Below are 26,887 nucleotides of genomic sequence, written 5' to 3'. Positions count from 1 at the left end.
TAAATAACCATCTAGTAAAAGCTTTTGATATAATATTATTGATGAATAACATATTGTATCTGAAATTATCCCTTTTTTCTAATTTATTTTTGGTTTTTATTAGTTTTCATTATTTCACTAATATAACTTGTACACTTACCTCAGGGGCATTTATGAAAACAAAATTCCCTCTCTTTTCTGAAAACACTTTTTTATGTTCACTTTTGACATCATGGGCTGATTTTGTTACAAAATTCTAAAACTCAGGGGAGGCTTGTGATATTTTTGAAACCATAAGGGAGGAGAGTGAGACTGTAGAAACCTTAGGGGAGGTTTCTGAAATTATCCCTTTATTTTATTCTTTCTTTCCTTTTTATCTTGAGAGCTGGCCATTTCGAGGGTGACAGCGTGCAGCATATCCAATCCTAAAGTCGCAATTCACAAAGCCATTATCCACCCAAAAAAGTATGGCCTGTGGATAACACACTCCTGACTCCCCCACCATCCCCCGTCCCCCATCCCCATCCATCTCTATAGACCATAGATCACTACCATACTCGTCAAAACAACACCACCCATTGTGATCATTCTCCCGTTTCTTCCAATAATAAATCAATACAGTAGTAATCTAAAGTGAAGCCATGCCAGTAGTACTATTTTAAGTAGTGTTTTGTCACTTGTTGAATTTAGGGACCATTATTATGATACTCTCCATCTGTTTAGGGCTATTATTAGCTTTACTCCAAGACACCGGGATTCATCTTTCTAATGCATCATCTATTTTTCTTCACCTTTGCACGTATATAATTAAAGTGACTAGATTTTTTAGAAAATAGAAAAAAAAAAAAGGCTCTTCCACCCAGAATATATGTCTCTGCGGCCTTAAATTTAATAGTCCCATTAGCTATTGGGAGTATTGCTATCATCTCATGAAGAACTTTCGCATGGCGACAAGCCCTTTCAATTCAACCAGAAAGCGATCCATCCCTATCAATTATTGTTCACTTCCTCCTTTAAACGTCGAGCACACAACCAAGTTACCACAGCTCCCCTCAACACTCCTACACCCGACCCAACATGGCCGCAACCACCACCAAGACGGATGGCACCCCGAAATTCCACCCTGCAGCCTCAGATTTCCGTCCAGAAAATATCTCCGTCTCCCAACCACCAATCCATGATGGCCTCCAATTCTGGCAGTTTATGGTCGCTGGTTCGGTCGCTGGCTCCGTGGAGCACATGGCAATGTTCCCAATCGACACCCTCAAAACCCGCATGCAGGCGATTGGGTCCTCCTCCTCCGCATGCAAAACCGCCGCACCCTCGAAGAAACTCGGCCAATCCTTTGTTTCCATTATGAGAGCAGAAGGCCTGGGTGGGTTCTATCGTGGGATTGCTGCAATGGGACTGGGGGCTGGACCTGCCCATGCATTGTATTTCTCTGTGTACGAGCTGTGCAAGAAGCATCTATCCGCCAACAATCCAAACAACTCCGTCGCACACGCCCTTTCCGGAGTGTTTGCTACCGTGGCCAGCGATGCCGTGATGACGCCAATGGACGTGGTGAAGCAAAGACTGCAGTTGAGCGGGAGTCCTTACAAGGGATTCGGAGATTGTGTGAAGAGGGTGCTGTTAGAAGAGGGGGTCGGGGCCTTCTACGCTAGTTATCGGACCACCGTGGTCATGAATGCACCTTTCACTGCGGTTCATTTCGCAACTTATGAGGCTGCAAAAAGGGCTCTGATGGAGGTATCGCCTCAAAATTACGTGCGGGATGATGAAGAAACTCTGCTGCTGCATGCTACTGCAGGTGCTGCCGCCGGAGCATTGGCTGCTGCAGTTACTACTCCTCTTGATGTTGTCAAAACTCAGTTGCAGTGTCAGGTTACAAAGAATTTCTGCCTTTTCTTTTGTTCAAACTACTTTACTGCAGCACGGGCCGCTCTTCCTCAAAACTTAATTACCCTTTCTATTAATAGTACAGCCGTCCTCCATTCCCCACCCCCCCCCCAAATTTCCAGCCGGAATCTTTTAAATTTTGTACTGGTAGGTAGCATGTTACTAGTTTTTCAGTACAGGGTTTGCTTTGATTGCACCAGGGTGTTTGTGGCTGCGATCGGTTCTCGAGTGGCTCGATCACGGATGTGGTTCAGGCGATCGTGAAAAAAGAGGGTTATGGGGGGCTTATGCGGGGTTGGATCCCCAGAATGCTGTTCCATGCACCGGCCGCGGCTATCTGCTGGTCTACCTATGAAGCTGTCAAAAGCTTTTTCCACACTAGAAATGGCTCCGAGGATGGCTGAGGACAAAAGTTACTTCCATTGGATGCGCCAACTATAAAATCACGTTGAGCAAAATTGTTGAAGAAACCGCTTTTCCTTCTCATGTACAGGGGATTGGAAGAATAATTAACTTGTCAATTTTTCAACCGACTTGGTAGTTACACTATCAATTCGGATATCACATGCCTAAGAGTTTTATGCTGAGTTTAAAGAATGTAATACAAAGATGTGCTGCTCTTTAAACCGTATAATATCACCAACTCATTTCAATCTATCAGGAATTCCATATACCAAAATAGATCCCTCTTTTCCAATAAGATTATATGAGGAATTCACAATGAACCCACAAACAATGGGATAAATGTATTAACATACAGTCAAAAGCAACTCGTATATATTTCCAGTACTATGAGACCTGAACATACCCTTCTCTTCATAATATTGTTGATGATGAATAAGGATCGATATATTTTTAATTTTACAAAGTCAGTAACTTAATGGATAAATAACTAGCTAGCAATTCTTATATTATATTAGTTTTAAAGTTAGACTCAACAATTTTAATTATCTTTTTCTTTTGCTACACTGATTTTTGAAATTCATAATTGTTTGAGAGATACACATGTACAGTGTTGCATTAAGATGCACACGTCTGGAGATAATGGTAAACTTTTTTCATATTTTTGTTAAAAGAAGTTGTATCAAAATTTAACGGACTGGAAATTTAACTATTTATTATGTTCTATTTAAGCTCCTGTCCATTCAGCACCAGTGGTCTAGTGGTAGAATAGTACCCTGCCACGGTACAGACCCGGGTTCGATTCCCGGCTGGTGCATATGGAGTTGACTTCCCTTTTAGTTTATCCTGCTCTGCTACCTGCTGCTTTGTAAGATTACACCACTGGTATTTGTGCATGTGGTGACCTACACCATTTCATCTCCCGCTGCTAACTGATTATTCTGTATTAACATAGGCCACTTGCGTATTTATGCTGTGTGGCCGACACCATTTTGTAACCGGAAATCTTTGTCTGAAAAGTGAAAACTAATTGGCCTTTTACAGTTTTGTGTAACAGGTTTGCCGTGCTATGTTTGAACTATACGATGAACATGCCTGGCGGAGGATTTCAACGGTTTATCCATAGTCTCATTTGCTGCTATACGCATAAGCATTCTGCAGGCAGATTTCACGACGAAATCAGATACAACACTCCCACAATCATAAGCTGTGCACATTGAATCAGAAACCTAAATGCACAAGTTTGAATTTGCAAAACAATCGAGTTCAAATTCAAACTATAATTACACTGAAAGAAACATTCAAGAATAACAGACAAATATGTCCACAATTGCTTAGCGATTTTACAATTTATGACACCACGCCTTTCTTGATATTAGAACTTGTCTACTCCGACTCCATCTCTAAGAACCTCATAGGCATCTCTGCTTCTGGTTTTCTTCATCCCAGCAGTAAAATGAAGCTTCGATCCTTCAGTTGCAATGGCAGTCACTTTCACCCAAATGAGCACCTTAGTTTTCATTCCTTCTATATCGACAAACTTTCCCTTCTCTAGATATCCAGTTACAACCGTGGAGAAACGCAAGACCGAGGAATCTTTATAACCCACTTCACAGACAGAGGGTATGAAGACCGTAAGCTTTCGTGTCTCCTCATTAAATTCATAGTTGGTCGCATCACGAGGGAAAATACCTACTGCAATATCATATTCCTTCAGTAATTCCGGCAATGGTTTTTGCATTTTCCCTGAGAAAGAACATTTATACTCGATAAGCATGAAACAACAGGGGATTTTTCTCAAGGGCAAACTAAACACCTATAGCCTAATCATTAGTAAGGCACAAATGAAGGAGATAAAGTCAGACAACCAAATGCACAAGAATGATCCAGCTTTTACATAGAAACAGTGCTTTGCAGCAATAACCCAGACGCCAAATCTCTAATATGTGGAGACTTGTGATGCTAGCCAGGTTTTATCAAAGCAAGTCTCTTTATTGCCCAGGGCCCCCAGTTTATCATCATCACTCTTCCTAAATTTTAGCTGGTCTCGGCTTACAACATTACTGAAGAACAAAATAGACAGGTAGATCACCATAACCACAACCATTACCATTCAAAAAAACTGGTGAAGACCATTTAATTCATTGACAACAAAACAACCACTATTCTAAACGTCCAAGAAATTCCAAGTTTCAAGGCTCCAGGGCCTAATTGAGTAAGCCTATAACAAAACCACAAGAAAAAGATTTTTTTTCTTTTTTAGCACAAGACAAAAGATTCTATATCCTCTTTTTGAATGTCCTAAACTCAATAGTTTCAAAATGGCCTGCCTTAGATGGTAGTTGAAAGTCAATGCGATTTGAGTTTTACCTGAAGAACATACAGGCACAATAAGCATTCTAGAAAGGAACAGGATTGTATAAGAGAAAGCCAAACCTTTAATCTTGTTCACCAACCATTTCGCTCCCCCTTCGATGCTGCTTGACATTGACTAATTAGAAAAGGGAAAAAATAGAACAGCAACATGAACATCCTTGTGTTGAAAAAAAAAATTTATTTTGCTAAACACGTATAACATCTCATTATTAACCCCCGTCTACTTAAAATTACTAAAATTTAAGCACAAGAACTCAGAAATAGCTAAAAATTCCAAAATGTTAAAAGATTGCACAGTATGCAATAAAAGAGCCCCTATCGCCGGAACTGATTTCATCTCTTTCATAAACAGAAAAACATTAAGTCTCTATAGTTATGCACCCTTCTCCAAGTTGCTGAATAGTTTTTCTTTTGTTTACTATAAGCATTCCTTGACTTTCTTCCATAGAGAAGATAAATCGCAAGTACACAAAAAAAAAAAAAGGAACAACAGCAACGAGATGACCCAAACAACTTCTAAGCTAATGATAATAGTGCCAATTTCAAAGCTTAAAGGGAAGGATGACAAACAAGATGACCCGAACAACTTCTAAGCTTATGATAATAGGAGCACATTAATGATTGCACAAGTTAATTAGAGGAATAATTTGTTTTTGTTTTTGTTTTCTTAAAAAAAAAAAAAGAAAGCTAAAAGGAACGATTGATCATCAATACAATAATGGTATATCATGACTTATACTGGACATCACGCACGTATTAAATTCAAAATCTAATAATTATAGATCAATAATTGACTATAAACAGATAAATTTCCCAAATCAAATCCTCAACACCTAATACCCGCAAAGGCAAAATTACAGAAATGCAGATCAGAAGTAAAGGGGGCAGTTGGCAAATTAGGGCTAGATTTTTTTGGGGGGTTGTGCTGGGAGCTTACGTTGATGTCATCGCCGACGGAGCTGAACTCCTTGTTGGCTTTCTGGCCTAACCAGTACGAACCAACTTTGTTCAGAATCTGATCCATATACTCTGTTTATCGACAATTACTTGTGCAGATACGGAGAGATTTGAAGGAATCTTTGTATTGAATCAAATAAAGAGATAATTCAATGGGTAAACTAAATTCCCCGCTCCTTCTCTCTGAGGCTCTGAGCCGTAATTTTCAGAGAGAAAGATAAGAGGACTGGGTTTGCCGGGGGGGCGGGACAGAGGGGAAGAAAAATTCGTCGCCGCGACTTTTCAGCATAAAGCGCTCGCTTTCTTTTCTTTATTTTTTTTTTCTTGTTTTGTTTTCCCCCCGTCCCAGAAACAATATATTAATAGGAGATTGTATTGATATGATCTAAATAAACATTACACTTTGCGGGCTGATGCTATTATATTTATGGTCTTTGTTGCTTTTTATTTAGCTGACATCGCTGCAGTTATTAAAAAAAAAAAAGAACAAAGGGAAAATTCATAAGAACAACAATCCCGCCTGCCGTCCTTGTAGTATTAAGTTTCACAACCTAATTTATAAATATAATCTCGATCCTAATATCGTCACTAGTATTTGTGGAATTATATATATTTTTTATCTTGTGTTGATTTATCAAAAGTATATGTAGTGCGAGCAACGACTCCATACTTACATTGTGCTAGCAGCATAGCATATTGCGACTGACCCATTCTACATCTTGAGGATTGATCGATGCTTGAGCACTAAATTGCGACTAAATTGATCTAGGCAAATGGAGCGTTTGTAAAACAGGCTATTCAACTCTTTAATATCCTGTATCACTGTAGTTGTCCATCCATCTATTGACTTTTCTCGTTGGATTTGCTGCAGCAGATTTTTTCCAGGGACTCCAATGTTTATAATTAGATCACTAAAATTTTATGATTTGAAATCGTCAACTAAGATATGTGGGCATTTTTTGGGCAGGCCTAAAACCCGCGGGTGTCAGATTACTACGACAAACACAACGGCCAGGCTATGGCTCTGCACTTACTTTCATCATCGCAATTCGCAAACGCAAATGAAGAGATTACTGCACTGCTAAACCGGTTACTACTACACTACACTACTATTTTCTGCTGCTGCCGCTCCACTGAGGTCTAGATGTTGCCAGTGCCGCCATGGCCGGTCCACCCTTCACCCCACACCCGCATGGCCTGGGTTTCATTCGCCAAGGCAACAAAATATCCAGGCCGCAGCCCTTCCAGGACGAATATGACCACGATTGCGTCGCAGTCCTAATAGCTCCGGAAGCTCTCCTTCTGCCGGCACCGCTGCTTGATTTAGGATGCTTCTTCCTCTTCTCATCATCTGAATTAATTAGGTCCTTGTTCAGGCTGGTTGATGATGATGATGCCGCAGCAGCCAATGCTTTGGCGTCCGGCAAAAATCGCTGGATCATAAAACTGGGCGAATGACAGCCTATGCCTTCCTCCATATCCCCATTTCCAATCCCAAATTTCCTCCTCAGTTCTTTCCAGGTGTCAACCGTCTCGACCGACTGGGCTAACGAGAATATGTCCAGCTCGTTCGACGAAACGCCATCACCGCCCTTCCAATCTTCGTGGGCCCCTACTCCACCGTCATCCTCCACGTCCCCCTCGCAACCATCATCATAATCATGCCCCCGCTCCGCCTCACCTTCACATGAATCGCGCTTGGGATCGGCTTCTTCCTCTGTTGGAAGCCATCGGCAGCCCGGCGGTGGTTTTGGAGGGGGTATTATTTCTTCAGCGTTCTCGCCGTCGCTTTCTTCACCCCTCTCCTTGGGCTTGCCAGGGGTTTGCTCCCAAGAGAAAGGTATCCTCTCGAATTTATCCCAAGAAATGCGAACCGAATTTGCATTTTGCACATCCTCCAGTCTGTTGACACCAATAGTTCGCCTCGTCGATAGAAGTGGGGCATTTAAGTTCAGCTTTCCTGCAGGCCACTTCCTCCTATTCAGGGCTGCTTTTTCTTCTTTTTCCATGTACGTATTGGCATATGTATTAAGCGAACGTACAGGCTAAAATAATTTTAGATGAAGCAGACGTAAGACTGGAGCGAACGATTAAAGATGAACTGTGTCTTAAAAGAGGTAGTTGCAGTGCAGGAGATATATATTACAGCTGGAACTATATATGGGTTTCTCGTGCAATCAGCTGAAAAGTTTCACTTAAAACGGTTCACAGGTGATGTGTTGGGGAAGGACGTACCATTCATGCGCCATATGTAAATTACCCGCGTGGCCAAGTTAACCTAGTACCACAACACTACATGCAATGCAAGTAAACTAGGATATAGCAGTGCAAATAGTCTTGGCCGAGTGAACCTACTACATGACGATGACATGCAATGCAAGTAAAACAAGGACATATTGCCTTCAGTTTAACCTGACCAGTAGCCTGGAGTCAAAAATCAATATGACTGTAGAAGTCCATCTCCACAGGAAGCTCGCCGTTTCTTATTTTCCTTTTCCCCTTTCCTTTTCTTTCCTTTTCTTTTCTTTGAACTTTGAAGAGAGTTATAGATTGCTGAGAATATTGCATCTTTAGAATAAGCAAAATGCTAAGGCTGCTGGCAGATTCCAAATATTCTGCTTGTCCAACCATAAGAAGAGTTGTAAAAAAAAAATTGAATTTACAAGTTTTAAGACAAGAAGCAAATTAAAGCATAGAGCAATTCAGGTTTCACTAAAAAGAACTTCTGGAGAACAGAGGCAGCATACTGTTACATTCTTGCTGCAGAGCCTCTGGCCCTCCACTGCGGGCTGCAATTCTATCAGGTATAATGGGTCATGAAACTGCAACTGTTTTTGAGCTTTTGGTTGAGTCCAACTCGTACCCTTTTCTCTCTTCTGTGCGAGTGTGTAACATTGAGAAAGCACTGCAAACCGGAAACTGGAAACTGAAAAGAATAACATCAGCCTTATTTATCACTGAACCACCGCCCCCTCCAATTATTTTTTTTTAAAAAAAGGAAAAACTAAAAGAATACTACGTACAACCCACAAGTTCTCAGAGTCTTCCCTCCGCAGTCCACATATATTATATATAACTCCCCGTGATCAATCATTAAGTACTGCTAACTATTCGTAACCCAACTTTTGATCCTCCTTTGTCTTGTCAATCTTTTTTTTTTTTTTTTAAAAAAAAAAAGAGAAGAAGAAGAAGAAAGAAAGAAAGAAAGGGGAATCTCATCTAGTACAAAATATGCCTTCCAATCCTCCTAAATCATCTCTTCTACTACACAGGATCAACACCCATACCACCGCCACAGACACGACATGTAAACAATCTCAACAACAACAACAAACACCACCATCCCCCTCCGCCACCGCTATCTCCCCCTGCCCATCTCAGGTCCCTGACTCGGTTGTGCGCTACCACACCCACGCTGTGGGCCCCAACCAGTGCTGCTCCACCGTCATCCAAGAAATCTCTGCCCCGCTCTCCACCGTGTGGTCGGTCGCCCGCCGCTTCGACAGCCCTCAGGCCTACAAGCACTTTGTCAAGAGCTGCCACGTCATTCATGGAGATGGCAACGTCGGGACTCTCCGCCAGGTCCACGTCATCTCTGGCCTCCCTGCAGCAAATAGCACCGAGCGTCTGGAGATTCTAGATGATGACCGCCATGTCATCAGCTTCAGCGTGGTAGGAGGAGACCACCGTTTGTCTAATTGCCGCTCCGTTACGACCCTCCACCATTCCCCCCGTGGGGAAGGTGCGGTTGCAGTGGAATCTTACACGTTCCGGTAGGTAACACCAGAGAAGAAAGGCGTGTTTTTGTGGATACCATTGTTAAGTGTGGCTAGCCAGGATCGCTGATGATTTAACTAGACGGAAAGCTTCTTCCTCGTGAACATGAACATAGAGGTTAGACTATATATATGCAACGCGAACGAACGTCTTCGTGCGCGTCTCTGTCTTTCTCGGCATGTTTCACTTGTTATTTTCTTTTATTTAATTTTTATTTTGCTTCTCTACCGGCCCGCACAAAGCAAGTACGTAGTATAACCTGCAGCTGTTTTCTATCCACGTCACGTCCAGTTGGAACGTCGGGTAGTTGGTGAACGTGATTACCCATTGCCATTGCCATTATGCGGCGTTCTGTATGAGATTATTGTTGATATTGCTTGTGGAAGAATTTTTGGCCAAGAATGCATGAGCGCGGCCTTGCGTCCTTTCATCTTTGATGATCTGGCCTTTCGTCTCGATCGTCATAGAGCTGTAATTAATCCGTATAAACCATGGCTCAAGGGGACATGGAATATTCTTATTCTTCAATAAGAATAACAGCTGGTGACTTGCTGAGGATCTCTCGGTTATCAATGAAATAACAACTCTGTAATATTCTCGGAATGAGCTAGCGTTCAGGGTGTAGTGGATCGGCCGTCTTTCGAGCGAAAGCAGTAGCAGCGAAGCAAGACGGCTGACATGCAAGTACTTGGAGTTTGAATATACAAATTAATATTTGGAAGGCATTAATCAATTGGATCACCTAGATGTCCTATAGTGAACATGCAAGTACAATGTCGAGGAATTGGGGGGGGAAGAGGATACTTAATCAGTGCGAGTGCGTTGCGAGCTTTGATCCAAGTGAACTAGTATGACTCCTTACTCTGCATGCTACTCGTATACACATAACGAAAGGAACGTGGAGTCTATACTGAACCAATTAACATTACACTTTTTATATTCTCTTTCTCTTTTTGACCAAAACAGAAAAGGAAAAAGCTTTTTAATTAAGCGGGAGGATGGGCACATTGACCTGGAAATGGAAACTCGGCAAGCAGGCAGGCCGTTCAGTAGATAGGAGTACCACTGATCTTGTCTCAATTATCTATGCTTCTCGTGTTGTGCTTGATGATGATGCGTGTATATACGTATTGCCTGCTTATTTTATGGTCCCATAGACAGACTCGAGCAGTAATTAATTTGGCGTACAATTTATTTACAAAGGAACATGAAGCAAATACTTAGTAAAATGCCATCCATATACACTAGTGGGCTTGGATGTGCATTAGTTAGGCCTGCAAATGGATCGGGTTTCGGTCGAAATTAAAAATTTCAACTCAAACCCGTACCCGTTTTAATATACTAGGTCATATATCCGATGGGTCTTGTGCTTAAGATTTCGGAACCGAGTCTCGAGTCGGGTCTAGATCTATCCGAAAAGAAAAGATTCAACATGTATCATTAATTTTCTTTTATCCATGTTAGGAAAAAAAACCCCAACATGATCTCAGCATATTTAACAAAAAACACTTATATGTAACTTGTGGTGAATACATTTATGGTCAATCAAGTTTACTTTTTTCAAATCCTAATTTCTTAGATGCTTCATTTGAGATACAGGTAATTTGGTTAATTTAGTAAAAAAAAATACTTTTATTAATTTAATAAAAAAAATGTATTTAGAAATATTTATATTTTATAATTATTAATGTATTATTTGGGTCCGGGTCGAATACGAGTAGGACTGTCAATGGAGTTGGGTCAGCCCGAGCTCGGCCCGACAGAAAGCCCGACGAGCCCGATCATTTAGTGAGCCGATCTGAGCCTGAGCCTAAAAATTAGGCTCGAATTAAATGTGAGCCGAGCTTGGGCCTTATTAGGCTCAAATCCAATATAGGTCCGGCCCTTTAATTACCTATATATATATAATATTTATATTTTGATATTATGTATAATTATATATCCAAATATATTATTACTAAATACTAAATATATACATAAATTATAAAACACAAAAATACATCTAAAAACTCTTTCATGAGCTTTCTTGAGAGCCAATATTGGTAATGCATAACTAAATCTCTAATTTTTCTTATTGGTTGAGTAAATTTTTGTATTGGCATAATATTGGTTGATTTTTTTTTGGTCTACAAACACAAAAATCATCAAGCATATTTGGATTTAAATCACAAGATTATAAAAAAAGTTTCAACTTTTAAAGATGTATTGGCTTATGATCGCATGTTTTATTACTATTTTTCATGCATTTTGAATGGATTAAATATAAATATTGTTGAAAAATTTTTGGTTTATATACGTTTTAAGAACTATTATTTGTTCATGTTTAGTTTTAATATTATAGTCTTGTAAATGTTAAATTAGTTTTACAACTTAATAGTTATAGTAATTATATTAAGAAAATTATGGAGTAATAAGTGAGCTTGGGCTAAGCCCGATTAAGGCTCACAACCCGAATATTATGTGAGTTGAGTATGAGCTTCACATTTACGAACCCGAAACTCATAGCCTGAAGCCCGAAAACGATTCAAATTAAATGAGCCGAGTTTGAGCTCATCAAAACCCGGCTCATTAGACCCGATTGACAGGCCTAAATACGAGTCAGAATTCTATATTCCGTATCCGATTTTTTTTTTTTTTTTGTTAGAGTAAATGGATACGAATCGGGGTCTGGGAATCAAAATTATTTCTCAACCTATATTAGAAAAAAATTATCAAATTCGGATTTTAAACCCGGCCCATTGACAGCTCTAGCAGTAGTAACAAACGGAAGGGCGTAAGGTAATTCAGTTCCCTTCCAACCCGAAAAATAGGGAAAGAAAATTTTGGCTGTGAAAGCCTATTGAAAGTGTTGATGAAGCTAAAGTAGCCAGGAAGTTTCCCGTTTTAAAAATTTTTGAAGAGGGAAGGGAAGGGATTGGGGGAGGCTTTTAGCATTTGTTGCACTAAAATAATTGTTGCACTGAAATAATACGACTACTAGTAACTCAGAGTATAGTATAGTCCCGGTAATTATTATATTATATTAAAAGTTGATGAATGATGCGAATCTACAGCTGCAACTTGCAGCAGGGACGTTGATGGGACCAACCACCAGCGCAGCCTGCCTGTTGAAAAGAATACTGCAACTTGCGATTTGACCTGTTTTCATTTTATTATTATTTTTTGGATAATGCGTTCGTATGAACTTAAAAGAAGCTAGTGACAATTTTAATGGGCCTCTTTTGTCTTTACGTGCTCGGCATTTGCTTCGTCAATGCGTTCACGCCACTCCATCTCCCCAAAAAAAAAAAAAACTGAAAATTCTTTTTCTTTTACCAAAATTGTTTGTCAATTGGATACGTTTACCTGCTTGAGGCTGAAGTTCTCGACAGTTCCTCTGAATTCTTTTCCAAATTAATGATCATTTGGAACGGGAAAACATAACTAATGTGTCGTCACAAAAGAATGCCAATGCCAAGCGCCCTTCTTTTTTAGTCTTGTAATTGCGCCGCTAATTTGATTGATGGGCTATGAAGTTAACTTGGTGGGTTTTGTAGAAGATGATAAATATCACAAGGAAGGAAGGACAAGAGGTAACGGTAAAAAGAAATCAGAGATGTGGAAAAATTGGGCGAGGGAAGATGGCGTGTAAGCTGATGGATATTGTGGTTAGAAGAAAATGGCAAAAGCCATCAACTTTTAAGGCAATATGCTACAGCAGGTGATGACTATGGCCTTAGTAGGTCTTGCTGTATAATTCAACTACTTGCCACAATTAATTAGTTTCCGTCGTTGCTTCTTTTTTTTATTATTATTATAATAGTTTCCATTCATTTGTTTTGAAGCTTTCTTTCTTTTTTGTCTTTGGCTGAACCTGACGTAAATGTAATTGAAAGCAGAACAAAAACACGTAGATAGGCGTAATGAATCCTAAAATATAAGGATTAGGAAAGCAGAACAAAAACGTTGACAGCTGTGGGATTTGAACCCACGCCCTTTCGGACCAGAGCCTAAATCTGGCGCCTTAGACCACTCGGCCAAACTGTCTTGTATGCATGTAGCCGATTAAGCACACCTTATATATCTAAATTAGGAGATAAAAGAATTTACTGATGACCGGTTTATAGGAAATTTCAGGCGGCCAATCATTTTGCTTCTCAATAATGCGAGAGATCGGAAAAGATTATACTATCAATTATATCTGTTTGACCACTCACAGAAAGAAAGTGTTTGTTGGGCACAGAATAGAAGTGACAGTAATAATAATTGCTTTTCTATTGATAATAATTACACCCAGCCTAACCTAACACACCACAGCTCAATACTAACTGATGATTATGTCTTGCGCGTAGAAGTGATATGATAATAATTGCCTTTTCATTTTGATGTAACAGATAATTACAATTAACCTAACAATTAACACTAACAGATAATTGCTTTTCTTAAGCAAGATGATACGGGGTTGCTTAATATGGAACTCGTATGAGAAAAGAAATCCACAATTTCTCCTTTTAGGCTTTGACCAATTTGTGAAGCCGTATAAAATAAAAACAAAACTCCCCGTCAATAGATAGCATAGCATATATTTGCCGGATGAAAGTCAATGTTTTGAAAATCGAATCAGATCGGTCAATTCGACCGATTGAACCGCAAATCGATCATGTCTTCGGTCCGATTCAATTACAAAGCCAAAAAATTAATTGAACCGGTTGAATCGATAAAAATCGGAGGTTCAACCAGTTTTTATTAAGTATTTAATTTCTAAAATAAATATTTTAGTTTTATTCAAAATTTTTAATACTAAAATAAATAAAAAATTATTAAACTTTTGAATCGGGATTGCACCGATTGAATCGAAAGATTTTTCGGTTCACTCTCCGATCTTGGTTTAAAAACATTGATGAAAGTCTAAACTGTCCTCCAATTTTAAGGCTTTTAGCCATTGCTACCGATAGCGAGTCCTTAATCAGTTTGATGTTCAAATGCTCCAAGAAAATCTGTGGGGAGGGAGACCGAGTGAGCAGGGTTACCTTTACTTCAATCAAGAAGAATCAACCGCTATGGATTAGGAAATTGCAACTACCCTAACAACCCAACCTACTATGCCCACCCGGAACTTTTGTTGTTTCCAGTCATCAAAAGGTATCACTCCTCGAGGGATAATAAACTTAATAAGTAAATCTGGAAAGCTAATGACTTTGGTTCAGCTTAACCATAGACCATCACAAAATTTGTTTCCCTGAACATGGTAGGATTGAGGATCTGCTAGAATTAGAAATTTAATGGTTTGATAAATCTTCTTTTACGTGCTAGCTAGGTTTATATTATTGTTGTCTCTTACTCTTTTGTCATTTGCCAGCACTAGGAAGGATATCACATTCTTTAAAAATAAATAAAACTAAGAAAACCAAGAAAACATAAACTTGTGAACATAAACTGCAGATCGAACATCCAACAACCACCAACTATTGCTTTCACTAAACAACCGGGGATGTTCGATCGGTTCCATTCGTATCGCCATATTATCATCATTACAAGTCAAGGAGCTTCAAATTAAGTTGCCAACCTAGAACTAGAAAGAATGGAGCTCTGATAAAAGGGGGGGACGTAGACAGAGGCACCAGAGATCCTAGAGACGGGATTCATGCAGATCTAGCAAAAGCTAGCTAGCCCACCGCCATGACGAAGAAGCACCAAGTAATAATAAGTACTTCCCCTGCTGCAGGAATATTATGGGATGTAAGGTGCAGCTTCCAATCTCTCATAGCCCTTCTTCTTGTTGCCTTAGTGGGCGGGGCCGTTTATTTGACAGCACAAAGTGGACACTTGTTAGCAGACGACCGTACTAGTAGTAGCACTAGTAATAGTACTCCTCCTCCTCCTCCTTCCGCAAGTACCAATGACTTACCGCCTTCAAAATGCAACTTGTTTTCAGGAAAATGGGTGTACGACAACCACTCGTACCCTCTCTACAAAGAGAAGCAATGCACTTTCATGTCCGACCAGTTAGCTTGTGAGAAATTTGGACGAAAGGACCTAACCTACCAAAACTGGAGATGGCAGCCTCACCACTGTGACCTCCCGAGGTTCATCTTCTGTCTTTCTCTCTTTTCTTTTTTCTGTTTTAGCCCGAGGTTCATCTAATTAATTCATTAATATTGCATGATGCATACGTACGTACGTATTGAGCTTTTTTTTTTTTTGGGGGGGGGGGGGGGATCCTATCATCATGTTAAGAAAGGTTCAATGCCACAGCACTGCTAGAGAGACTGAGGAACAAAAGGCTTGTGTTCGTTGGGGATTCTCTGAACAGGGGCCAATGGGTATCTATGGTCTGTCTCGTCGAGACATCCATGCCTTCATCATCTCCAAAATCTATGATCAGTAACGGTTCCTTGACCACCTTCAAGGCCACAGTAAACTCAACAAACATTTTCTTAGATTCTCTCTCTCTCTTTTCTTCTTTTTTCTTTTTCTTTTTTTTTTTTGAAAGAAAACATTATCATAGATTTTAGTATATATATATAGACATAGGTATGTACGGTGAGAGCGTTGTGATGACTTCTACTAATTATTTACTCGGAACTTTTTTTTGGTTGGGGTTAAATTTGGTAAATGTGAAGGATTACAATGCATCAATTGAGTTCTACTGGGCGCCATTGCTGGTGGAATCGAATTCGGATAATCCAGTGAACCATCGTCTACCAGACCGTATAGTCAGAGCCCACGCCATTGAAAAACACGCCAGGCACTGGACCGATGCTCACATACTCGTCTTTAACTCGTATCTTTGGTGGAAGCAGCCCAAGATGAATACGTTGTGAGTTTTTTTTTTTTTGGAAAAAATCAGCTTGATTTTTTTTTTTTAAATAAATTTTGGTTTCTAATATGCTATATGCTCGGCCCTCAAATTCAATCCTCAGATGGGGTTCATTTGGAAATTCCGATGGCATCTACAAAGATGTAGAGATGCTCCGCAGCTACGAAATGGCACTCAAGACATGGGCCGATTGGTTGGAAATCCACATTAACCGCACCAAGACCCAATTGTTCTTCATTAGCATGTCCCCCACTCATCAAAGGTATTGTCCATTTTGGGACTGGACTAATTTTCCAGTTTCTTTTCTTTTCTTTTAATTTTCTTTCCCCTCCCCCTCCCCCCCGTAGGAGATTGAAAATAAGTAGTAGTAGTTTTGAAGCTATACATATATACATAGTGTGCATGGTGGCTTGATTGATGAGAACTCAAAGTTGTCCACCACTTTGCTGCCAAATTATCAAAGAAAACTCAAATTTTTACGTAGGGATGTAAAAATGAAAAAAAAAGAAAGAAAGAAAAGAAATCAAATAAAGTTTCTGTACCAGTAAAAAAAATTACGGTTACCGCATGGAGTTGGTTGATGGAGCGCAGGGCTGAAGAATGGGGCGAGTCTGCGGGTGAAAATTGTTACTCGGAGACGGAGATGATCGGGAAAGATGAGTATCAGGGTAATGGATCGAATCCGGAGATGATGCGAAAGGTGGAAGCCTCCATCAACGACCTTAAAAGCAGAGGCCTGACCGTCCGACTGATAAACATCACGCAACTATCAGAATATCGAAAAGAAGGCCACCCTTCCATCTACAGAAAACAATGGGAGCTTCTCACCCAGCGCCAAATTTCCAAACCCTCCGCTTATGCAGATTGTATACATTGGTGTCTCCCTGGAGTTCCTGACGTTTGGAATCAACTCCTCTACGCTTACATCTTTAATTCATCATCTCACAACACATTCTGATCCTAACCAAATCCAAGTTTCCCTAAATTTCTTTAATTCTAGATCTTCAACCTAACTTGCACCTTTTTTTATTTTTTTAAAAAATTTTTAACCTTTAAGCAGCGCATGTTTGATGTAAAATTAATTGTGAATATATATTTTAAGGAATCAATTTGGGTTTATTATCATTTGCAACAATAATCTATTATACGTTGTTCTTCTCTTCTCGGGGCAGGGAAGTCTAATTGGTAATTACCATCCAATCCTTCTTATTATGTCGTAGTATTATTCTTATGTCGTTTTTTTTTTTTTGGCGAAAAGTACATACATAGTCGTAACCATTTTTTTTTTTTTGTTTTACCTTAACTGTCGGATTTGACCCTGAATCTAGCGACGGGGGACTTTAAGTTGACCCTAGTGGTCACATAGTAGTAACTTTTATAATATCCACCCAAAAAAAATAAACTAAAAATATGAATTGAGATGCTAAAAAAGTACATATTTGCTAGGATTTTCCACCCTTGAAACAAGATTATCAATTTACTATTGGATTGCAATGATAGTTGTGGAAGGTCAATCTTGAGAGAGTTATCCTTTCAACCAATGGTTATCGGAACAAAGCAAAACGGGATCGATATTTCGCGAGTAAAACCAAGAAAACAAAAAGGGCCTCGTCTTCTACTTTTAGTGCAACAAAACCTTTTAGAAGGTGCTATTGATCCAAAATTACCAGCAACCCGCGGGTACTATTGTGGGCTCAGCATTATGTACACTAATGGTGACAACGAGATCTGGCTTGATTTTCTTGGTGGAAGCTAAGATGGAAATTCTTCAACCAGTTTTGGTGGTTTCTGTATTGAGTTGATTTCATGAGACGCGTCAGAGCAAATAGAAGTTAATGTATTTAATGACTTTCCTTGTTCTGATGATCTTTTTCCATCTCCGTAGTGTATGTACGTAACGAAGCGTTACATTAATTGTTCCCCTTTTCTCCACTTCCCAAATACCACCTCCTCAAAACTCTGCAAACAGGTTCCACCGTTCCAGTATTAATTGATTAGGTCAATGTATTTTGGTTCAAGGGACATGCCTGTGCGTTTGCTAAGGCAGGAGATGGCAAAGGAACAACCGCTTCTTCCTGGTTCATGGTGGGTAGTAGGATGCAGCTTTCGTTATCTTGCCATTTTCCTCCTCTCGATATTGTTTTCCATTGCTTTTTATTGCAATAGAGAGGGCAGACTATTTCAAAGACGACTTGAAAGCTTTTCTTCTGTACAAATCCATGGGGTCTTAGCCTCAAACTGCAACTTATTTGCCGGCACGTGGGTTTATGACAACAAATCTCTTCCTCTATACAAAGATTCGAATTGTTCATTCATGTTTGATGATTTGGCTTGTGAAAAGTACGGAAGAAAGGACCTGGACTATCAGTACTGGAGATGGCAGCCCGATAACTGTGACCTCCCGAAGTATGTCCTCTCCCCTCCAGATAAACCCGAAAAAAAAACCCCTCTTTTTATATATATATATATATATATTTGGCCATAATATTATGTATTCTACATTCTTCTTGTTGAATTTTTTCTGTTCAATGCCACTATTCTCCTGACTACTTAAATATATGATCGTATACTCTATATATGTATGTTGCGAACTAGATTTGGTGCCAAAGCACTTCTCGATAAACTGAGGGATAAACGGCTTGTGTTTGTTGGGGATTCCTTGAACCGGAACCAATGGGTTTCACTTGTCTGCTTAATTGAATCATCAATTCCTTCGAGCTTGATGAAATCAAGAAGTTTAAAGGGAAGCTTGTATAGCTTCAATGCCAAAGTAAGTTCGTAGATTTGCTTACATCTTTGTTCCCCATCCACTAGACAAATTCTAATCATGTTTACTGTTGCAGGATTCACTCAACCTGTATCTTTTTTCTTTTTTGTAAATTTTTTGATCCAAGAAGGTTACGCCTGATACAATTATATGTTTTGTATGGCAAAATTACTCATTCATCAATATTATTACGCAGGCAACAGTAAGTCTAACTTTGAGTTTTTTTTTTTTTAAATAAAAAAAATTGAATGAAGGAATATAACGCAACAATTGATTTTTACTGGGCTCCGTTGCTGGTCGAATCAAACTCAGACGATCCGTCCAACCATCACTTGAGCGATCGAGCCGTTAGGGTCGAATCAATTGCAAAGCATGCTAAGCATTGGGCAGATGCAGATATTCTCATATTCAATTCTTACCTTTGGTGGAAAGTGGCCACCATGAAGGTCTTGTAAGTGGAAGAGTATATACAATGATTTACTAATATTTTTTGCATAATACGCTGGAATTTGAATACAGTTCTGAAATGCGGGAATATTCCAAGTGTTGCTCAATTCTCTAAGTAATACTATAGCATAGTAGGGTTCTGCATGTATGGTTGTAACTGGTGTTACACTGTTCAGTCAGGAATCCCTTGAAAACTCGACTGCAGTCTACAAAGAAATGGAGTCTCGGAAGTGTTACGAGATGGCCCTGAAGACATGGTCAAAGTGGGTGCTTGGGAATGTGGACGGTAATAAAACACGATTGTTCTGGATGAGCATGTCGCCGCCTCATACCCTGTACGTATCAATTACTAGTAGCAAATTTTGGGATTGAGAGTGAGTTATGGGTCTCACAAATGCAGTGTATATATTATTATTATCTTTTGCTGCTGCTAATCTGGTGTAGTTGCAGGTCTTCGAATTGGGGCAGGCCGCATGATGAGTTAAAATGCTACAATGAGACACAACCTATCACAAAAGAAGAGCTCCGAGGAAGCGAATCGGATCCTGAGATGATGCGTTCGACGGAGAGGGCAGTTGAGAGCTTACATGGGAGAGGGGTGAAGATAGATCTCCTCAACATAACTGGACTCACGGAGTACAGAAAGGACGGCCATCCAACAGTTTACAGGAAACAGTGGAGGCCTCTTACCCAAGAACAATTAGCCAACCCTTTAACTTACGCCGATTGCACGCATTGGTGCCTTCCCGGCGTTCCTGATGTCTGGAATCATTTGCTTTATACTTACCTTGTCTAATAATTCCTATCTACTGCTACTACTTCTACTTCGTATGTAGCAGCCTTTTGTGATAGATGGAGAGGTAGAGCAGATATTGGTATATTTTGAAGATATTAATGAAATTAGAGAGAGTTTGGAGATAATGGAGGGTGAGTTTTCAATCAATCGGATATAATGTTATACCGTCATCTCTCCCTAAACTTTTTCTTAGCCAAAAATGATAATCTTTTACAATTCCGACGATCAATTATTATTAAGTACAGAGCTATAGGTGTTAATTAATAGACTAATAGTGGGAGATATTACAGCCCTTTTTGAAATAAGTATTTTTGAGTTTTAGATTGTAATAATAATTTCAAACATTTGAAATATAAATAACTATGATCATACAAATTGAGAGAATAATTCACAAAAAAGAATCGTATTTGGACGAGTTTGTGTTAGTTAAAATGGATAATAGGTATAAATGAGTGAATCCATTTATACCCCTTTAATTAGATAGATATAACTGAATAAGTCAAAAAATGAATTGGATAACCCAATTACTCATTTATAACCTATTTATTTTAACTTTTTGTAAACTCATTTAAATTCATTTTTGCAAACTAAGTTATCAATTTATACCACCCTTTGTACCCATCATTAGTTTTAAATATTTACTTATAATGTTCAATAAGCCTAATTACTAATTTTTTTTCATCCATACTCTATGTCACAAAATTACATGCTATTTAATAATTGAACAATAAGAGTATAAAAATTTGAACTAAGTACTATAAAAGTTAACATAAAAACTTAATCCAAAAATTTTGAACTCCTAGCATTTTTTTGGTGTGTACATTTAAATTTTCATTTTGAAAAGGCAGAAAAAGAAGCTAAAACTTGTCATAAATTGGTAATGCTAAAAAATAAGCAAGTTAACAAATTATATGAAAATAAAATCAACAAATAATAATAATAATAATGAAATAAAAATAGTTGATATCATGACAAAATGAAGAATTTGAAAAAAAAAAATGGGTTGGGGAAGAGAGGAGGTTTGGGGAAAGACAATTCTAAATGAGTTTATTAGATTTGATGGGTTATCCAATAATATAAATTTAAGATTAGATTTGATGGGTATTATTGGATAATTCATTTATACCCATATACAAAAATTTAAGATATCAATATCCATCTATTCATGGATAAATACGGATAAATAAGATATATATATAATAAAGTCGTATTATCATCCTTATCCTTTTATTTTGTCTCTTTCCTACGTGGCTTAACGACAGGACAAGTAGGTGCAACGCGCTTTATGAGTTAACCCCCTAATAACCTATGTTATTCCATCCCTCTTTTTTCTCTTGCATTTACAATTTTAGATAATCCTTCCATAATTATCTCTTACATTCTTTCACCTTTTTTTTTCTTAACCCTAATCGTCAAACCTAAATTTTCTGGGGATTAGTATAAATAATTTTGAATTATGTTTTTAACTCTCTCTCATCTTCAACTCAAAAGTTCGAAATATCAATTCAAATATTAGATTATTTTTATCAGATTATCACTATCACAGATACTCTACACTTTTACTAATATATATGGTTCTCAATCTCATCACTTTATCAAGCAGTGAAAATGTTTACACTTTCCACCAATTTTTTTGGAAAGTTTTTTTTTTTTTTTTAACTTCAATGCAAGGACCGGATTTGGACTTTGTTTATGCTCGCTGTATGTGGTCTGTAATTTCCTACACCTTCTTCATAGTTAGGTCATTAAATTTGAATTTTCTAAGTAAGTCTTCAAAAGTTATAGTTTGGTTTTTATTTCTGGCAAGGTTTTTGTAATTAATTTGTTATTTCAATTTATGGATTCACTCTTCAATTCAAGTAGAACACATATTGCTTTTTGGTTAGTGATTTAAAAATGGCCTTTTAAACTATGTGTTTTCACAAGATTTTTTAATTGCCTTTGACAATTTATTAATTGTCTTCAACAATGTACTAATTTTTTTTATTTTCTAGGTTTTTGGGGTCAAAAAAATTTTGTGCAGTTTTCAATGTTTTTTTTTAAAACTTTGGTAGAAAGCTTCTAAAGAACAAGAAGGTGTTGATTACATAAATAGCAAGACATCAAGTTCATTGTCATACAGTAGTTTATGTCATGCAATATACATCAGACTATTTAGATTTTTTATATTTTTGATTTAAGAGCAAAATACATCTTATGTTTTCGTTTTGCTTCTATTAGCTGTGAACAGATTTAGAAGGTTGTTGTGTTCCTATCACTTGATTGATTTTGAATTCTGATCTTTTAGTAATATTTCATTCGGCTTCTTTTCTTTTCACATTAACCTTTAAGCCATTTATATTAAGTACCAAAATTGATGTTTTGGTAACGGGTTGGCCATTCTTTTGTTTACAGAAGATCATCTTGCCAGTTTTCAAGTTTTTCAATGTTATCATATTGTCGAATGTGTTTTTTTTTTTTTGCATTTTTGAATTATTAATCACTGAATTAGATGTTTAAATTTACATTATAAGACTATTTTTGAATAACAATGTGCACATAGTAATGTATTTAAGAAAGGTTATAATAGATTATACAATAAGTTTGTATTTTATGCAAATATTTTTATGAACTACACTAAATAATTTATTATTTTTAAACAATTCCCATTCAACGAATGGGTATAAAACTAATTTAGTTAAATGGGTTTGTTTGCCGCTTAAATTTGTCAAGATTAATTGCTTCGTCGCGTGAGGTTTTTAATTCTTGTACGGCTGTGTTTATCAACTTTATTGTATAGCCCATAATTAGATGGTCTTTTCTGTTAGGCCATAATAAGATGAAGTCATTCTATAATTATTATCAAAGTCTGTTTTGACTCTTCTACTTCAAAAAGTTCTCTGATTTTGAATGCTACTTCGGATCTCCCTCGGAAAAAAAATAATAAATAAGTGGTACACAAGAGGCTCCAAAGAATTTCTTAAATTTTTTGCTATATAAACTAATTGATTTCCCAATTAGTATCTACCTTTCTCACTTCTGCTCTAAAGATTAATATCTCCATTGAAGTTCTACTTTATGTATACTCCTTTTTGTCCCTTCAAATTAATAACATGTACAGTATCCATTAGATGATAGTATTAGCAACAGATGAGCTGCATGTCAAAAGAAACAAAGAGCCAAATAGCATTATTAGCTCTATGTTAAATGGAAACAACGAAGCAATACTGATCGTGCGTATAAATTTTATAAAGTAGTGTGCTTAGTATGTTGCAAAGAAAAAAAAACTTCATCTTAAAATGAAAAAGTGTAGGAATACAACCCACAGGATAAAACAATTCAAGCAAAACTCAAAGTCAAAGAAACAAGTATTGCTGCGGAAACGAAAACCGAAGGAAAGAAAAGGCAACGACAAAAGACAAAAACAAGCAAAGCTCCGAGGAGGCACCAATGTATCTTATTCTTCTCAACTCACGGCACACAGGACCAGGCTACAAGCAGTGGTATATATATAGATCACTTAGTCTCCTAAAACTTAGCTTCCGAATCACAAAGAGAATCTATTAAACAATTGGACTTGGACTTAAAAAACCACTACCGACTAGAAAACCAAGACCAACAATATAGAAATTAACTAATAATAATAATCTTGATTTAACTACTACAAAAAGAAATAGTAAAAATATTTCCAAAACCAAACAATCATGTGGTCTCTACTACGTTGATGTTGAACAGGTGAGATTAACATAATCATACAATTCCATTGTTGATTGCTCAACGAATCCCACCTCTGTTTTTTTTTAGAAAAAGTGGTAAGTAAATAAGAAAGAATATCAGATGACTGGCAATTATACATTGGAAAAAAGACCGGGCGGCCCCCTTTCCTCCCGAATCATAATATATTAATTCCCTGCAGCCAACTTAATTAATTCCCATCTGTTATGCCTTAAACATAAACGAACAAAATGTATCATCAAACAATAATCTTTAGATCATATATTTCTTCTAAAGTTTTTCATACTCAAGCAGTTTGCAGCAATCACGTTTTTAACTAATAGGTGCCATGCACATGCACAAGTATCTTATTATTGTGCTTTTACTTTCCGTGAGAGCCCGTAGTAGTTAGTTATTCAAACATTATTCAAACTTGACATCCGCCGCGAGAGGGTGGGAGGTCATTCGGAACCCGATCGCTGGCTCCAGAACCGGTGGTTGTTGTGGTTGTTGGAGGGGGGGGGGGGGGGAGGGACGGCGGCTCAGGATCGACAACAACAGCTGCGCGGATCTGTCGTGTCCTTTATAAGTGGTTTTGTTTAATCAAGGTTCTTCTGATTGACAATGAAGGTCAAACACAATGGACAGTTGATAGTTTTGTTTTAACAACAACAATAAAATTGACTTGTTTATTCTGTTTTGAGCTTTTAAACTGCTCCATTTGATAGATCGGCACCGAAACACCATCTTTAAGAAAGAGAAAGCCAGTCGGGGCATTTCAAGCTTGAGGTGGCAACCATTTTTTATGTCCTTGAATGTTTGAAACAACCATTGTCTGTCTTCAATCTTGAGTTGACAAGAAAACAAGCTTGCAAAGAAAGTTCATCTCTACTGTGAAGAAGGCAAATGGCAGGGTCTGGCATAGTTCCAGGAACAGGGAGAATCGGGTTACGGTTCCATTCTCTCGCAGGCTTTCTTTTAACTGCCTTGGTCATTACTACCTTCTATTATCTATCAGGGGATAGCACCGGCCCAATCCTGGAAGATGAAACTAAGAGTAAGAATTCATCTCCAAGCTGCAATTTGTTTTCGGGAAAATGGGTTTACGATAACAAGTCTTACCCCTTGTACAAAGAGGGAGAATGTTCTTTCATGGCTGATGACTTTGCTTGCGAGAAATTCGGCAGAAAGGAGTTCAAGTATCAGCACTGGAGATGGCAACCCCATGATTGCGACCTTCCAAGGTCATTCTCTCTTTCTCATTGCTAGTTTAGGGTGTACTAGGGATTCATCCCCTTGGCATGTCCGATTTACTAGAGATTTTTATGTCTTTTTTGAAGGTTCAATGCGACAGCATTGCTGAACAGGCTGAGGGGAAAGAGACTTGTTTTTGTTGGTGATTCTCTGAACAAGAATCAATGGATATCAATGGTGTGCCTGCTTGAATCATCAATTCCACCATCCTTGAAATCAAACACCTGGAAAGGCTCGTTGATCACATTTGAAGCCTTTGTAAGAAGATTTCTGTCTTCATTTCCAATATCATCAAATTAGTTCCTCATTTGTCATGTTCTGGTTGTATTAATTTTCGTGGATTTGGTCGATTCTAAGTTGGTAGGTTAAAGTTTTGTTAGTGCTGCTTAACCAGAATCTGGCTAACATCTTTATCTCTTACTTTTGTGTTGGTTATGTCTTTTGTCCAATTTTACGTTACATTAGATCTTGGACCACGGAGATGTCCATATACATAGCTCGCGACATTCCTTTTTTTTTTTCTCTCTCTCTCTTTTTCATTTTTCCCCCTCTATATATATCTCTCTCGTGTTTCTTTTGTAGTAATGTTCAATATCAGCAGTAACTATTGTTTGTCTAACGGTAATGAAGGAATATAACGCCACGATCGATTTTTACTGGGAACCACTGCTGGTGGAATCGAACTGCGATGACCCTGTGAGCCATCATGTTCTTGATCGAATTGTCAGAATTGAGGCAATTGAGAAGCATGCCAGGCACTGGACTGATGCGGACATACTCGTCTTTGATTCTTTTATGTGGTGGTTGCAACCTGAAATGACGCTTTTGTAAGTGCACTCATTTTTCCAAAAAAACAAAAAAACCAATAAACGTCAATAGATTCTCAAGGTTGTTTGGGGTGCATGGTGCTTTGTAAATTGTAATCATAGTGGTGCTTCTTGATCAGGTGGGGATCGTTTGAGAGCTCTGATGCAATCTACAAGAAGGTAGGGAAGAGACTGCGCGTCTATGAGATGGCTTTGCGAACATGGTCAGATTGGTTAGACATTCACATCAACCGAACCAACACAAAACTGTTCTTCATGAGTTTGTCGCCATACCACAAAATGTAGTAATAAAGATGCACAAAATCTCTGCGACTTACTTTCTTCACGAGGCGTCTAAAAAATAAAACATTCGAATTTGACAAGAGGCTATCAATTTAAATTACAGGGCTGAAGATTGGGGATCATCTTCAGGACAAAACTGCTACAATGAAACAGAACCAATATCGGAGGAAGGTTACTGGGGAAGCAGTACAGATCGGGGGATGATGAGCATGGCTGAAGCAGCGATACGTGAGCTAGAAGGAAGAGGCTTGAAAGTGCAATACCTCAATATAACGCAGTTATCTGACTACAGGAAAGATGCTCACCCATCCATCTACAGGAGGCACTGGGAGGCTCCAAGCAAGAAGCAATTAGCCGACCCCAGGAGCTATTCAGATTGTGTACATTGGTGCCTTCCAGGGGTCCCTGATGTTTGGAACCAGATTCTTTATGCCTACGTAATGTTCGATGAATTCCATGCTAAATTAGAATAGGGCCCCGGCCCTGGGATCCTCCAATCTTGTAGTATTATCTATAATTCCTTCTCATTTCTCATACGAGGTAACTATTAAGGACTATAGCCCTAAACTGATATCATTGTCATGTAAAGAGAAGTTCGTTCGCACTCAAATTTTATGTGTAAAACTTCTGAT

At 38.3% G+C, this 26,887-nt stretch overlaps 6 protein-coding genes, 2 non-coding genes and 1 pseudogene across 10 annotated transcripts; 6 read left to right on the top strand and 3 right to left on the bottom strand.

The window, feature by feature from the left end:
- The first annotated feature begins 959 nt into the window (after positions 1-959).
- On the top strand, positions 960-2,535 carry LOC113694868 (uncharacterized). The gene is made up of 2 exons (XM_027213766.2): positions 960-1,863; positions 2,079-2,535. The coding sequence occupies exons 1-2, from the start codon at positions 1,057-1,059 to the stop codon at positions 2,280-2,282; spliced, it is 1,011 nt and encodes a 336-aa protein (XP_027069567.1). The 5' UTR covers positions 960-1,056; the 3' UTR covers positions 2,283-2,535.
- Positions 2,536-3,026: 491 nt separating this feature from the next.
- On the top strand, positions 3,027-3,097 carry TRNAG-GCC (transfer RNA glycine (anticodon GCC)). The gene has a single exon. It is a non-coding gene; the product is annotated as a tRNA-Gly (tRNA).
- Positions 3,098-3,496: 399 nt separating this feature from the next.
- Positions 3,497-5,995, bottom strand: LOC113697192 (uncharacterized protein At5g01610-like). Of its 2 annotated transcripts, none has more exons than XM_027216688.2 (3): positions 5,594-5,995; positions 4,717-4,771; positions 3,497-4,026 (listed from the first exon to the last, which is right to left on the bottom strand). In XM_027216688.2, the coding sequence occupies exons 1-3, from the start codon at positions 5,678-5,680 to the stop codon at positions 3,656-3,658; spliced, it is 513 nt and encodes a 170-aa protein (XP_027072489.1). In that variant the 5' UTR covers positions 5,681-5,995; the 3' UTR covers positions 3,497-3,655. The 2 variants fall into 2 exon arrangements, with proteins under 2 accessions (XP_027072489.1, XP_071910304.1); XM_072054203.1 differs by having other exon boundaries at positions 4,717-4,757; positions 5,594-5,966.
- Positions 5,996-6,111: 116 nt separating this feature from the next.
- LOC113695648 (uncharacterized) lies at positions 6,112-8,788 on the bottom strand. The gene has a single exon (XM_027214772.2). The coding sequence runs from the start codon at positions 7,620-7,622 to the stop codon at positions 6,723-6,725; it is 900 nt and encodes a 299-aa protein (XP_027070573.2). The 5' UTR covers positions 7,623-8,788; the 3' UTR covers positions 6,112-6,722.
- LOC113695649 (abscisic acid receptor PYL4-like) lies at positions 8,770-9,926 on the top strand (annotated as a pseudogene).
- Positions 9,927-13,336: 3,410 nt separating this feature from the next.
- On the bottom strand, positions 13,337-13,416 carry TRNAL-UAG (transfer RNA leucine (anticodon UAG)). The gene has a single exon. It is a non-coding gene; the product is annotated as a tRNA-Leu (tRNA).
- Positions 13,417-14,635: 1,219 nt separating this feature from the next.
- Positions 14,636-17,349, top strand: LOC113694988 (protein trichome birefringence-like 34). Of its 2 annotated transcripts, XM_027213932.2 has the most exons (6): positions 14,642-15,113; positions 15,305-15,455; positions 15,611-15,785; positions 15,993-16,189; positions 16,293-16,451; positions 16,781-17,349. In XM_027213932.2, exons 2-6 carry the CDS (start codon positions 15,364-15,366, stop codon positions 17,145-17,147), a joined length of 990 nt encoding a protein of 329 aa, XP_027069733.1. In that variant the 5' UTR covers positions 14,642-15,113; positions 15,305-15,363; the 3' UTR covers positions 17,148-17,349. The 2 variants fall into 2 exon arrangements, with proteins under 2 accessions (XP_027069732.1, XP_027069733.1); XM_027213931.2 differs by having other exon boundaries at positions 14,636-15,455.
- Positions 17,350-18,172: 823 nt separating this feature from the next.
- Positions 18,173-20,355, top strand: LOC113694719 (protein trichome birefringence-like 34). The gene is made up of 5 exons (XM_027213574.2): positions 18,173-18,595; positions 18,785-18,959; positions 19,211-19,407; positions 19,580-19,738; positions 19,854-20,355. The coding sequence occupies exons 1-5, from the start codon at positions 18,192-18,194 to the stop codon at positions 20,197-20,199; spliced, it is 1,281 nt and encodes a 426-aa protein (XP_027069375.1). The 5' UTR covers positions 18,173-18,191; the 3' UTR covers positions 20,200-20,355.
- A 4,376-nt stretch (positions 20,356-24,731) lies between these two features.
- LOC113694649 (protein trichome birefringence-like 34) lies at positions 24,732-26,782 on the top strand. Its single transcript, XM_027213503.2, has 5 exons — positions 24,732-25,136; positions 25,233-25,404; positions 25,777-25,973; positions 26,093-26,254; positions 26,359-26,782. Exons 1-5 carry the CDS (start codon positions 24,799-24,801, stop codon positions 26,726-26,728), a joined length of 1,239 nt encoding a protein of 412 aa, XP_027069304.1. The 5' UTR covers positions 24,732-24,798; the 3' UTR covers positions 26,729-26,782.
- Positions 26,783-26,887: the final 105 nt, after the last annotated feature.

This window comes from Coffea arabica, chromosome 6e (genome assembly GCF_036785885.1).
Source record: "Coffea arabica cultivar ET-39 chromosome 6e, Coffea Arabica ET-39 HiFi, whole genome shotgun sequence".
NCBI classification, from domain to species: domain Eukaryota; kingdom Viridiplantae; phylum Streptophyta; class Magnoliopsida; order Gentianales; family Rubiaceae; genus Coffea; species Coffea arabica.
The sequence above is the reverse complement of the archived record's forward strand: the minus strand, read 5'-3'. Positions and strand labels throughout refer to the sequence as shown.